At 36.7% G+C, this 14,047-nt stretch overlaps 1 protein-coding gene across 19 annotated transcripts in view; it reads right to left on the minus strand.

The window, feature by feature from the left end:
- Positions 1–14,047, minus strand: part of ABI2 (abl interactor 2) — a 61,970-nt gene that overhangs the window by 10,817 nt on the left and 37,106 nt on the right. For 4 of the 19 annotated variants that reach the window (XM_048061433.2, XM_048061440.2, XM_048061424.2 and 1 more), the window contains 5 exons: positions 6,330–6,427; positions 5,636–5,782; positions 4,476–4,600; positions 3,333–3,506; positions 532–690 (listed from right to left, as the gene is read on the minus strand). In XM_048061433.2, the coding sequence (XP_047917390.1) occupies positions 532–690; positions 3,333–3,506; positions 4,476–4,600; positions 5,636–5,782; positions 6,330–6,427 (703 nt within the window). Of the gene's footprint in view, positions 1–531; positions 691–3,332; positions 3,507–4,475; positions 4,601–5,635; positions 5,783–6,329; positions 6,428–13,270; positions 13,289–14,047 lie in introns of all 19 variants that reach the window. The other 15 variants (XM_048061441.2, XM_048061438.2, XM_048061430.2 and 12 more) reach the window with 6 other exon arrangements.

Raw genomic sequence — 14,047 nt, forward strand, 5'->3', positions numbered from 1 at the left:
CAGAGAATTATCCCTTTACTAATACAGAAATGCACAGCAGTTGTCAGAAACTCTGGATATACTGAAAATCCTCTTTACTACAAAAGGTAATATTGAAAGGTTTCCTTTATAGCTCTTTCCCTTTCCTTCCTGTCTGTTCCCCTTCAGATTTCAATATGCACATAATGTGCTTAACAAGTAGCGCATATTTCAGGCAACTGGGCTGCAGTTTATTCATATAAGCTCCTCCATCCTCATTGTCCCCAGAAGGACCATCCACTTCCTTCTCAAGTTAAATGCACACATCTCTGATCTCTGGGAGATCGAAGTAATTCATCTGGCAACAAAGCCCATATTGTTCTGGGCTGCTTGCCATAGTGCAAGCTGAATGCTCTGTACTTGCACCACAGCTTCTGCATGGCTACCAGCACTCTACTGGTAGTTAATCTGAGACTAACCGCAAGATCTGCAGTGGAGACAAAATTTCAGAGACCTGAAGTCCAGTCAATTCACGCCTGCATTGAATTCAGCACAGCAGAAAACCTTTCTTACCTGGGTTCTGGTTATAAAAAGGTCCTCCATTCATCTGGTTCTGAAGGCTCGTCTGTGACGTGATCGAAGGAGGACGCCGATATGGCAAAGATCCCCCTATTGTTGGGGGCGTGTGTCGAGATGCAGGCCTGTTCATGCTGTAGAACTGAACTGGGTGACCTGGGTTAGAAAGGGAAATGTGTTACCAAGAGAAGAATGATGCCTGCCTTTTTTTTTTTTTTTTAATAGCTACATTCAAGATTCAAAGGCTTGGAAAGGTTTCTGTTCTTTAAAGACAATCTGCGTCCTAGGTGCATTCAGCCAGTTCAGCTACCAGACTGCCAAATACTGGATGTCTCAATAGCAACATAATAATTCTCCCAACTGCCTGTACTTAGCACTAATTGCAAAAGCCAAAATGGAAATGCAAAGGTATCTATGCTACAAAGTTTCAAAATGAAAGACAGTCATTCCCAGTTGCATATTTTATATAATGTACTATAATAACTTCTTGCAAATTCAGTCATCTCATTTATAAACCTGTGAAAAATAACACTTCACAGTCCAGCCATCAAGCAACACAACATGTGAAAACTATATGTATGCCATTTCTAAGATTCAGAGATGTTACCTTCTACAACTGAAAACTGTCTTATTGCTGTTCAAGAAATATACAGAGAATCATCTGGGGAGAAGAGAATGTTAGAAACTGCTTGAAGTATGGAATAAATGAAATCATACTCAAAGACCTAATTTTCAAGGAGCTGTCAATTGAAATAATTCCTTAAAACTTGCTCTCCATTCTAATCACTTCCTATATCAAAATAATTGATTCTGAATCTAACTAAGCAATATATGTTTTCCACAAAACATATGAACACAAAACTGGCAATTGACTTTGCATATCACTCATCACCACCCAATACTAATCTAGAAGTAAGGCTATTAAGGCAGCCTTTGTGCTCACATAAAATTCTCCAGCTTATATATGGTACACAACAGCACACAGTAAACTAGACTTCTTACACCCATATGGGTTATTAACTTCCCTAACTATTCTGCTTCCACCATTTGCACTAGAGGTAGATTTCAGGGTTTGCAGAAAAACAAGGGAAGAAAGCCAGATGGCCATTGTGGTTGAGGAGGCATACATGCAGTGAAGTAAATAGGGAAACAGAACACACGAATGAGCAATTTTTAAAAATCTGCACTGTTCTCCTTTTACATAAGGTGTAAGGAGGTTCTCCATTATGCTTGATTACTTTGCAAAACTCCACACTAGGTCAGTAAAGAAAATGCAAGTTGCTTTCTGTGTTACTTGCTTCTAAGAGCAATTGCATTAACTAGAGATTCCCATTCCTCCTGCTTTGTACAGGTATGTGCATCTCAAACAGCACACTTCTTACAGGTGAGGAACAAGAGCAGTTAAGAAGCAATCCACCTAGTAAAAAATGCTTTTCCACATTATTCCTACCGTACCTTTTCAGTATGTCTCCCCATTACTTAAAGGACTGTGAAATTGGTGGTGATTGCAAAGAAGGGGGAGAGAAGGAACAAGGATAAGAGGTCCTTAAGGACCAAAAACTACAACCTCGTAAATGGTAAACTATCCAGTCTCTTCATATATTTTATTTCAGAGAAGCTATGCAAGCCACCTCACTAATAACACAAGGAAACAGAAGAGCAAAAAAACTGAAATTTCTCTTACAAAATTGTAAGTAAGGGTTTGTAGCCATTGAAATATTAATTTCTGTTTGATTTCGACTTGTCCAAAATACAGAAGCGATATGGCTTTAAAACTGGGATACTGACAGTGCATAAAAAATGGAAAACTGAAGTGCTCTGACACACCTCATCTTCTAAATGTGAAAGTAGTTTAGACTTCAGTATCATCTGGATACCAGAATTCATCACAGTCCAGAAACTTCTGTCATAGTCACGGATTCTACTGTAAGTATTTTCTAATTTTATATGAACCACTGCACCTTAAATTAAATACAATTTCAAGAATGCTTCTGGCACCTGGTGAAATTCTTTCTATGAGAGACCAACACTAATAAACACACACATCAACTGATGCCCTTGTAATCAGATTCCACTATAATGAAAAGTAAGCCAATATGTGGTTACATGTTTTCTATCTAAACCAGAGCTGTACAATGCAGTGTAACACCTCATCAAAAGCTACCACAGAACTGTGCTATGGTTAGTAAGTACTACATGCCGCAACTTCAGCACATGAGAAAATGAAAAATGTGGGGTGATTTCATAAGCAGTAGAAAAGCAAGTTGCATTACATGCCGTAAGTACTGACTCTAAAGCATCAAACCAAAATGCTTTAGTACTATTCTCCATAGCAAAAACTTGTGTTTTACTTCACTCCTACAAAAAGAATGCTCTCCTTAACAGTTCGTTGAAAGGAGACTTGTCATTTGAAAGCACTGAAGAGACGAATTGTATAAATTATACTTTGCTAGTTGCACCATTTTTAATTCGTTCCTAGAAGAGAATAATCAGACCCGGAACTCAGTAAAAGTCCCAGTATCCAAACTGCAATAAAATGATAATGTAATAAATAGCTACGTAAATGTAAAAAAGTAAAAATAATAAAGTGATGACTGCTGTTTATAAAACTAGCACACCTTGAATTGTCTGCTCCAACTATTACCTTATAGCTGAGTATTAGCAAATACTTTTTCTATATTTAAGACAAAAGAAAAGCCAATGGAAAAAAAAATCAGTGCTTCTCAAGGAACTTTGAAAAGCCTTGGACCGTGATCACATCTGGGTTCATCTGCCCACACACCAGAGCAGACACTCACCTGTAGAGGGTGTGGAAGAAACAGCAGGGGGAGTTGGAGAGGTGAAGCCATCAGCAAGGGGCTGGGCTCCTGCAGCAGCATCTGGGGCAGCGGAGGAAGGGGCAGGAGCAGGAGGGGTGGGGGCAGGAGCAGAGGTAGCAGGAAGGGGAGAAGTGCCAGCTGAGCCAGCAGGGGCTACGTGAAGAAAGGAGGAAGAGGTGGAGTTAATAAGGAGATATGTTAGCAAGGATTAGAGAAAGCCTTTGACTATTCAGTGTTAGCACCTTACTGGATGCATAGTATTTTGGAATGCACGAGGAGATGGGAGAAAAAGCTACTAAAGAAAGGCTCATTCTTATGTAGGCTGCTCACGACAGTCAAGCAAATCCACTGCTTCTTTCTGGTCTGAAGGTAACAACCCTGAACTTTTCACTGCAAGTCATTACTTTGGAAAGATGTCTTCATTCCTTGTTGTTATTTACACTGCAATCTTTATCACAGTTGCCTTTAGCTTTTGTACTAATTAGAAAACATACAGAAGAGGAAAGACAAAATTTTCCCGTTCTTCGGTTCAGAAGCATCATATATTTCAGATCACACTGCAAGCCAACTATACACTCTTCTTCACCAAAAGTGCTGAGCAAAGGAAAAAGAATCACTTCCTATTTCTGGGAAGACTGGGGTCGTTTACACTGAACAAATGCCTTTTCATGACAACTCGGCTAGGCTTGCATTAATGTACTGAAGATTTACATTCTGCTTGCCTCTCTTTTAATCTAATTTTCTAAAAGCAAGCTTCTATAGACCTGTAGACAGCCAGTGAAAAAGCACCAATTTGCTTAGAAGAACAAGGGAGACGTTTCCCCTGTCCACCAAAAAAAATATTGTGTCCTATCTGGTCCCATACAGGCAGCCAGGCAAAAAATTCTGATAAATCGAGTAATATATAAAATAAACACTAGCGAACATCAGAAACTCCCAGAAAACACTCTACTTTATTCAGATTCATACTATCAATAGCTAGGACCAATTTCAAGGACTGCATGCTTCTGGAAGATGAATTTTGAGATTCCTCTTGGGGTTTACTCATCACGGTTTTTAGGAAATCTGCAAATGCTGAAGCTAATGCTGAGTCAGAAAGAGGAAAAGCAAGTTTCCGTTTACCTGGATAGACACTGGGAGGAGATGGTGTGGGAACAGCAATAGGAACACCCACACTGCCACTTCCACTGTTCTCTCGACTGCTGCTCCGACTACTTGGGTGGCTTCCTCCACTACTCCCACTGCTGCTGTAAGAAACCAAAATAATCCAGGAAATGAATATGCTGCTCTACATGCTGAAACACAAGATCCCTCAGACAGCACCTTAACTAATTCAGAGGAGTAATGGGGAACAAGGGAAAAGAAACAATGATGAAGACCTATATAAAGCTTAGTTTTCTCAGTAGTCGTCGTCATTTTGGTTACAGTGCAACAGATTTTTCACCTAGTTCTAGTGAACTTGCTCCAAAATGAAACACTTCTGAACTTAATGCCAAAGCACGCCACTCCAATATTGTAAAATCTCTGCTGAGCAAATACAGACCTTTTTCCTGTAACTTAAAAAAGGTACTGACTCTTTAAACTCTGCTTTATGTGCTTTCATATAAGACAACTGAAATAGGAAAAATTTAAGATAATCAAGTAAAAGTCACATTAAGCCAATCTATTTAGCCAGCATCGAGTATTTATGAAGTTTAAAAGGTAAAGATTCCACGGGAAGTATTTAGACCATATCATGAAACTCTTCTCATTATCCTAGAGAGAAGGCTAGCTTTCTACAGAACCTTTGGTAATACAACTCAGCTTTATTCTGTGTTTGAAGTTACCAATACCCTCAAAATACAATGCTCTTTTTCAACTTCTCAATCTAAAAACATCAAAGACTGTTCAAACAAAAATGTGAATGGTAAGCACACCAAGCAGTCCTTCAACATGCAAAACTTAAGTTGTGTACAATGTCTTTTCCCAGTTTTGTAAACATTTCACAAAATATCACAGTCTAAACACTTGGAAGATTACAAGATTTTAGTACAGCATTATGTGCTATAACTATGTTATAATGCTAAAATTAACGCAACCATGGGATTAAATGAACCATTCACAATTCACTATTCCAGTTTTATTACAACACATTGTCGACATGCTAAATGGCATCCATCCCCAGTTATCCTTGCTTGAAGCTTCACTGTCAAGGTGCAGATAGATTTCACATTTATCATAGCATTTTTGTCCATGCACTTATAAAACACTAAGTACACTTTGTGTGGGACTACTCTGAATACCTGTATGTGCGATTCCTCTGATTCACAGAAGCTGTTCTTACAGGGCTCTGCTGTGAGGGAGCCATATTGCGTGTTGGGCTAGGCACGTAGTCATTTGGTACCACCGGAGGACGTACTGGCTCCAAAGTACGATAAGGAGAGTGACGCCTACACAAGGACAAGCATATTAAGATAATAAGCAAATTAGCAAGGAAGCAAATTAAGATAATATAGACAAAGACATTTTTCATTCTTTGAAATGTTTGCTACATACTAAGCAGCATCAGCAGTTAAAAACGTTTTCCTGTAAGTTTGCAATATCTACTTCAGAGGATGAGAAAACAATCAAGGACATTTTTCATGTACTTCATGTACAACAGCACCACATGCTAGTTTTCCAGTTGTTTAGCACCACCTGTCAAAGCCACACAGCTGATGACTCTCTATGCTAAAGCATATAGTTTTAAGTGTTCTGCAATGATAAAAAATGTTTCTGTTGGGAAGGCTGATGATGCCCATTATCTTGTGACAGAAATGTGTTAACCAGTATATAAGACATGATCAATATAAGAGGATGCTGATGCAACATCTCATCCTGTGGATGGTTAAAGCAAAACCAACCAACCAAAACAGACCACACAAAAAGAAAGAATCTTTTTTTTTTTCCCTCTTCTTGTTCACCTAAGCCCTTTACATGCTTGGTAACTCCACTTACCCAATAGTTCCTTTTCCTGACATTGGTGGACTTGGTGGCTTCTGGGTGGGTGGTGTTGTACGAGGCAACCCACCCATCTTCATATTCTGTGTGCTGACCTGCGTGAAAGAACGGGGAGAGAAATGGCCTTCACTAAGCTCACCGTCTAGGGACAGAGATGCCCTTACCAATTAACTCTAAGTAGGGGAAGGTTTAAACAAAAAATAAATTGAGAGGCCATGCATTCTATATGCAATATCCACTCTGCTAGAACTCAAGAGTTGCGCTCAAAGGACTCTTTATTACATAGGGTTTTCAAAAATTACGTATACAAAGAGTGAATTTGTCTTTGGGCTATCACAAACATTAAATCAGTGACAACGCAGGCATTGTATGTGAATTGGTTAAACCTCCCAGTCACCTTTTAAGACAAAGGCAGTTATTTCACATTGCCCTACCAAATGGTAAATTTCAAAGAATATTTTAAAGAACTCTTTAAAAGTATTAAGGTTTATATAATAGACCACAATTTAATGTAATTAATACAAATACAGAGAAGCCAACATAATGTCCAAATATGTTCCATTAATGTTTTAATATTTTCACAGTATTAAAATTATTTAATAAACTGTTTGTTATAAATATCAATAGTACACATGCAAAATTACAGAGAAAGCTATATATAGAAAAACACAGAGATGTATTTCTTTCCCCACCAAATTTGTAGCAAATTGACCTCTAAGAATTGATAGATAAACGTATGGGGAGAAAAATTATTTGCAGTGATGTGATGCGACTGCAGTCATCCCCTTGCATTCTTTCAGGTTAAATTACAAAGAAGAAACTTTTATATAAGAGAATTTACTATAACCTCTAAAAATCAAGAAGTCACCTGCATTCCTAACTGCCTGATCAATCTAGAAATCGTAAACAATTATTACTGATGTAGGCATTTTGTTTACCTGCATACTGCCAGCCAAGCATAATTCTCTCAATGCATGCACCATTACAGGAATCTGTATGTGGTCTTCTTAAAAGTCTCCGTTAAATAGCTTTTGATTTATGAATGCTTTATGAATTCTTGCTTAGGCACAGAAATATTCAACAAACCAAAATAAGTACGCTTACATCCCTTTTTCTGTTGTTCCTGTCATGCTCTACTTCAGTGTTTCTTATTTCCAAAGTGTAAGTCTTGTCTACTGACCTCACCTCCCCCATACAAAAAAAAAAGGCACAGTAATCAACACATTAAGAATATTTGCAAACATCGTTATAGACAAATTATAAAGAAGTAATTTGCCTTTAACAACTTGCTTAAAATCCTGGAAATGTTTACTTTTGTGAATTTGTAAATACTGAGGACAGTGTAAAGCATAATATATTCAGTATTCTGATGCTGAAACTTGACTCCTTAGCTCTCAAGAACCCGTGTTACAACATTTTCAATTTCCTGGGAGGAAAAGAAAACCAAGCTTTGTAAAGTTTGGGTTCTTTTTTTTTTTTTTTGTCAGATTCAAAACCAAACATTTTGATTCAGTTGTGCAAAAAGCGCTTTGCAGTGTCAATTTAAGAAAAAAGTCTTTTGAATAGCATTATAAAGTCCTTTAAGCCAACTCTAAGCAGCAATAATTCTAAAGTTAAGTCAAGTGAGGGATGAGGTAAGCACTGAACTACAACTACTTGAAGGGAAAAGGGAAAATGTAAAATGAATTGTATTTTATTCTATACACGGAACATCAATAAATAGCAAAAAATCCCCCCCCCCTTTTTTTTTTTTTAAAGTTGCAGCATCCCCTGTATTTCTTGTTTCATTAAAGATGTCTGTTTCATCCATCTATTTGAGTTGTCCAAACAAAACACACCCAACACCATTTAATTAAAAACTCACAGCAACACTTGCTACAGCTATTTCAAACAGACTGTTAAGCCTAGTAGGGCAGGGGTTTTGGATGTCTTTAGAGGACAGCAAACTTAGACCAATCTGTGTGCCCCTGAGCAGTCCCGGCAGATGTTTTAACTAGCTACACTATGGTTTCTCCCCAGATGATGTCAGCACTAGCTATCACTTCACAGTTAACAGAACGTCCTACAGTTAAGAGAGCATCCTACTTAACCCTACTTTCAAGAGTGGTATTATGTGCATACAATAATTACAAGAAAAATGACGTTTTAGGATTCCACTGTGCTAGAATCACATGAAAAGGAGAGGAATGCAGCTGGAGGGTGAAGTGACATCACACAGCAAGATGTGGAAGCAATACTTGCCTGACCAATGCAGAACTCCAGTTACTGCCAGTTGCTTTTATTAACACTGCTAACAAACATCCCTGACATAGGATGGTAAGACAGCTTTAGACAACGTGGCTGAAGAAAAAATAACCTTTGTTAAACAAGAAATCTCAGTCACAAAGAAGCTGTTCAGAAAGACTAGGCTGAAAGATGGGGAAGTGCATTGACAGAATGCTTAGTTTCAGGCTCTTTGAAATGACTTTTCAACACTGATACTGAAATATTGAAAGAACAAGTAATGTTTACCAGGACTGTCTTCAAATCTGACAGGACTTTAAGACTAGCTACTGCAATTTAAACAATTCTGTCTGAATAACTTCCCCTTTTACTTATAACCAAATAATCATAGAAGAGAAATTAAGAATATAAAATTATTCTAACAGTTCTAATCAAAGTAGACAGACCTGTGGAAATAATATTATGCAAGACACTAAAAGGATTACAGGTTGTCTTGAGGAAAGAAGAAGAGAATAAGATTTAAAGCTATACTAGTTGTAACTTCACTTGAGGTACAAACGTTGCAAAATTTCCAACTTCTTTCTCCTTTTGTCTGCTAGATGAAAAAAAAAAAAGAAAGCTATTAACACTCCCCCAACCCTTGCAAAACTTTATTCTGTTGCCTACTGCCTTTCCTATTTTGCACTTATGGTTATCCACGTACATCCCTCTTACAAACTTTTACAACCCAAAGCAATCACTAGACCTCAAGGTCACATTTGAGTTTGTCGTCAATTTGCAAAAATTAGTTTTCTCATTAAGTTGGAATTTCTGAGTAAGCTGGACCTTGCTAGAAGTTGCACTGTTTCTGATGACATTTCCCCTAGCTCCATGCAGCTAAAAGCATTCAGCTGCAACTTGTGTAATTAGAGGGTGAAAGCAGAGGGACACATCTGGCTGTTGGTTAGTATAGCTGCAGGACTCCACAGATCTGTGGTTAGTTTGTAGCACAGAGATTGCAAATTCTTTTTAGGAAACTGTATGGTAAAATAGAGCCTGCAACAACAAAACAAAACAAACAAAAAAAACCCAAAGAAGTACTTCTGTCCTTGCTTGCAACTGTCAAAACAGCTAACCATTGTGCTAAAAATTAAATAAATAAAAAATTAAGAGAGGCAAAAAGAATTTGGGCACAAAGCTCGGGAAAAAAAAAAAAGAAACAAACAGCTGAGTGTTCTACAAGAAAGAAGACAACCCAGTGAACCCAGAAAAAAGTACTGTACATGGTCTACACAGAATTAATGGAGAGATTTTTCCAACTTTTTTGCTTCTTTCCCTTGAAGAAAAAAAAAAAAAAAAGCAAAAAACATCACCCACTGAAATTACATGGTGTGTGTGTGGGGGGGGGGGTGTCTAAATAATTCTAGAAAGAAGACACAGACACTCTCAGATAAGCATTTCTTTGACTGGATACCTTACAGAGGCTTTTTATACATGAAGTAGCATGTAACAGGACTACAGAAGAAAAGGTCCAAAGACCAGAGCTGTAACTCCAGCAGTGCTGGAGCTGGAATATGAAGCTTTGCTGAGGAAGGAATTGCATAAACAACCTAAAACAAGCAGATCTTGGGTAAGTAACACATCCTAGAGGATGCTCTGGGATCCACCTCCACAGTAAGAACAGTAATATAAACTTTAAAGAAATAGAAGGCTTGAAGTGATCACTACAGATTATTCTGTTTAAGAGAGGCACTGTTCCCTGAAGTGCAGAAATACATAGTTGGTCAGATATAGTTGGTCACCAGACCCACTAAACGTACTTGCACAAATGCACTGTTTTTTACACAACTTTAAGGCACTTAACTGTTTATTTACACAGCTTTAAGGCCTTAACAGAAGCAAAGACTTGAACCTACAACATTTTTACTTTTCAGTATAACATCTCATTGTCAGTTTCATTACCAAGATAAACTTTTTCCCCCAAAAGCCTCAATAGCATATATTCCACACAATCAAACCTCACAAAGAACTACTTTCTAAAGCTAAAATTGGACTCTGCCCCAAATTTTTTAAGGGCTGCTCTATTGTCAAATCTGATTTTCTAGAACTTTCAGGTCAGCAAACGATTTGGCAAATCTATTAAGAAAGAGTGTCCCAGCAGTGATGTTGCATAGATGACATTCAGAAACATCAATCAGCTATCCAGCCTTCTTGAATGATTTTGTACCTGACGCCAGCAAAAACAACCCAATGCTGAATGAAAACTAACTTCTCACGCCTTGCTTCGTCTTGTTAAAGCTCTAGAGAGAATGACAGATTTTTTGCCTGTCATCTGCTACTTCAGAGTAAACTCCTTTTCAGGCTGTGCTCAGCCACTTGAATATTTACTTTGCAAGTCTAATTGAACCATATTTTCACCAGTTGATTAACTGGTTGATATAGAATTGAAATATCTAAATTTCACTGTCTTGACCAATGACCACAAGTAAAAGCTTCAGCAATCAAGTTTACCTGTTTTTACCACATTCACCTATGTAAAATAATTGGAGAACCAAGTCCAGCAAGTAGAAAAAGGCTTAAACAATGTAATTTTCAATTGATTTTCTGACAGGAGATGGTACAGATACTCCTCTGACTTGCAGCTGGAATTTTCTTCAAAATTTGTTTAAAATTTAAATTTAAGCTACCTAGACACAAGCACAGTTAGCCCCATCAGTCAGTTTAATTTTGTAACTGCTCACCAAGCTACGGTTTCTTTGCAGCCCTGAAAAATAAATACAGGCTAAGAACTTCATATATAATCTCTCAAGTGAAGTAAAATTAGTATTCACATGAAACTATGGGTTAGTAGCCTTCTTCTACTTTTCTTTCAGGCTGATGCACTGTGACTACGGTGAGACCTCTTATGTCCACTAAGAGGGGGGCTGTATGTTTTTTTGCCTTTTCTTTTTTTTTTTCTTTTTTTTTTCTTTTTTTTTTTAAACCCTCATGTTTTTGGCAGTCAGAAGTTGATTGACATATTTTATCTTCCAAATCAAATCAGGTTCACTCCAGTAAAAACAGAGATGTATTTTAACTGCTGTTATAACAAATAACGTTATTTTTCATTCCAAACCTATAAACTGAAAAAATAATTTTCTCTGAAAAGCTGAAGAGACTCTTTTCACCATTGCAGATGATGCAGATATGGCAGTTCATGCATAATCTGTAATTGCACAATTTTTATATTTTACTTTTTTAGGATAGTCATTAGGATGGTTCATAACTCTAACTGCAGAGAGCAACAAAGAAAACCGACAGATTGCCAATTCCTGTTTTCAAATCACTGTGAAAAGCACCACTTAGCATGGACTGTGTGCAGAATAAGGCATATTCAGCATTAGAAGTATGCACTTCATGGGGCTATGCAGAAACAGGGAGATGAACTTTTTAATTCTCAAATATAACCAATTTAAACACTATGTGACTAGAAATACTGTACCTTAAACACTCATGTAAAAGTAAATTTAAAATGACATGCAAGAAATCTCCATTTATTAAGCAATTTTCATTGTGATCAGATATGCTACATACACTTAAATACTTTATTAAAAGTACCAGCTGGCCAATTCAACATGGACGTTGTTAGGATATCCCCAGTAGTAGCTATTTAAAAGGCAATCTTTTCAGGAATGTGCAGGATTTTATTTTAGCTTTTCCCAGTTGTGGAAAATACTTAAAAAGAATTCCACATCCACTTGGAACTTCATTTAATTAATATTATCATATAAAATATTACTATTCTACATTCTAGAATACAGTTCCCTCTTTGAAATCATGGCTGCTACTCAAAAAACTTTCATTCCCCCTTCCCCAAATAACCAAATCAGTTGCACTTCAGGAAGACGACGACAGCAAAATACTAAATAAAGCTATAACCTATTTATTTTTTAAGGTACTATGAATTCCAATGTAATATCATGTAACTTCATTTATTTCTTGTCCAATCGATTTTATGCTTTTTGTTGTTATATCTGCAGCCACTAACACTACTAATGTTTTAATTTCTGTAAGATCTATGAGAATTTGCCATACTTCAGTCTGAGTTTTTTGATGCATTATTCATTTAATATTCTACTAAATAAACCACTTCGCTTGCTGTTTATGGGAAATTAAGGATTTTACACAACTACCAAATTTGAAAAAATTTCCATATATGAGTGCCTCTCAGTATTTAAATACTGCTAGCAGTTTCTGGAAAAAAAAATAAGGATACTGCAACTTTAAAAAATAATGTACAGATTTGAATTTTTTACATACCTTTGGAGCCCCTTATTGGAGCAATCTTACGCTGAAACATTAATCCCAATCAAATCATAATTCACACCGTATATAGGATAAAAAGAATATTACACAGGGGGAGGCTCCTATTCAGCTGCTAAGTATTCATGTATCTTTTTATCTAGGCATGGTAAGCACAACATTCCTCCCTTGTAAATGACCTGGTAGATATGCTTAAGTCAGTCAATATTTTGCCACAAAGCTTTTAAAATGAATTGTGTTAGCTTCCTTACATAAATACATCAATTTCTATCGCAAAACATTTATCTGCAATGAAGTCTTTCAACAGAATATCCGATACACAGGAAGGAGAGCAGGTGTTCTTTTAAACAATCTATAACATTCACATAACCATCTCCCCGTGTGTAATAGTCTCAGAAGAATAAGAATGGAAATCCAGCCCTGGGGTTTCTTACCTTAAATCTAAGCAACCACTTAATGCATAAATGGAGCAAATAAAAGAGGTAAGGAAAAAAAGCATTGAAAGGTTAGTTGGAACTTCAGGATATGAAGAGAAAGGAAAAAGAAAGAAAAAAGTTAAGCATTCAGCATTAACAAAATAATGTATCAATAGATCATAAAAAGAGTGGCTAAAGCAGAATGTGTCATGAACAAAAGATTTTCAGGCTGAAACTTTCAATACACATTGATCACAAAGGCTTTAGATGTAACACCTGAAAATTAATGCTCAAATGTTTGTACTCTGTTTACTAAAGTTCTTACAGTGCTAACAAAAAGTCACCAATTTTCAGAATGGAATATAATATCTAGTTGGATTAACTTCAGAGACTAATTTTTGGAGCTGTCAAAGAACAGACTTATCAATACCCTGAGCTCATTTAAGCTCTGTTAATTGTGTTAGCATATTTACAATTAGCTGAACAAAATCCTCTAGAATATTAAGCTAACATATGCTCTTTCCTAGACAATGCTGTTAGTTAATTCTTAACCTGGTGCCATGAGAAACCTCTTGCACAAAGATCAAGAGTAAATTATTATGTCTTGAACCTTTTTCTAAGCTATATATTAAAACATTAGCCAAGAGTGAAGTATTTTAAAGCTTAAGTGCTAGCTGTCTGGCATGAAATCACATGACATCTTACTGGCTCAATAGCGTATATATTTTCTTTCCCCATAATAAAAATCTCAAAAAAAGTAGTCCTTCCATTTGAGTATCTTTAGATCTGTTTTCA

Source organism: Anser cygnoides, chromosome 6 (assembly GCF_040182565.1).
Source record: "Anser cygnoides isolate HZ-2024a breed goose chromosome 6, Taihu_goose_T2T_genome, whole genome shotgun sequence".
In the NCBI taxonomy this organism is placed as follows: Eukaryota; Metazoa; Chordata; class Aves; order Anseriformes; family Anatidae; genus Anser; species Anser cygnoides.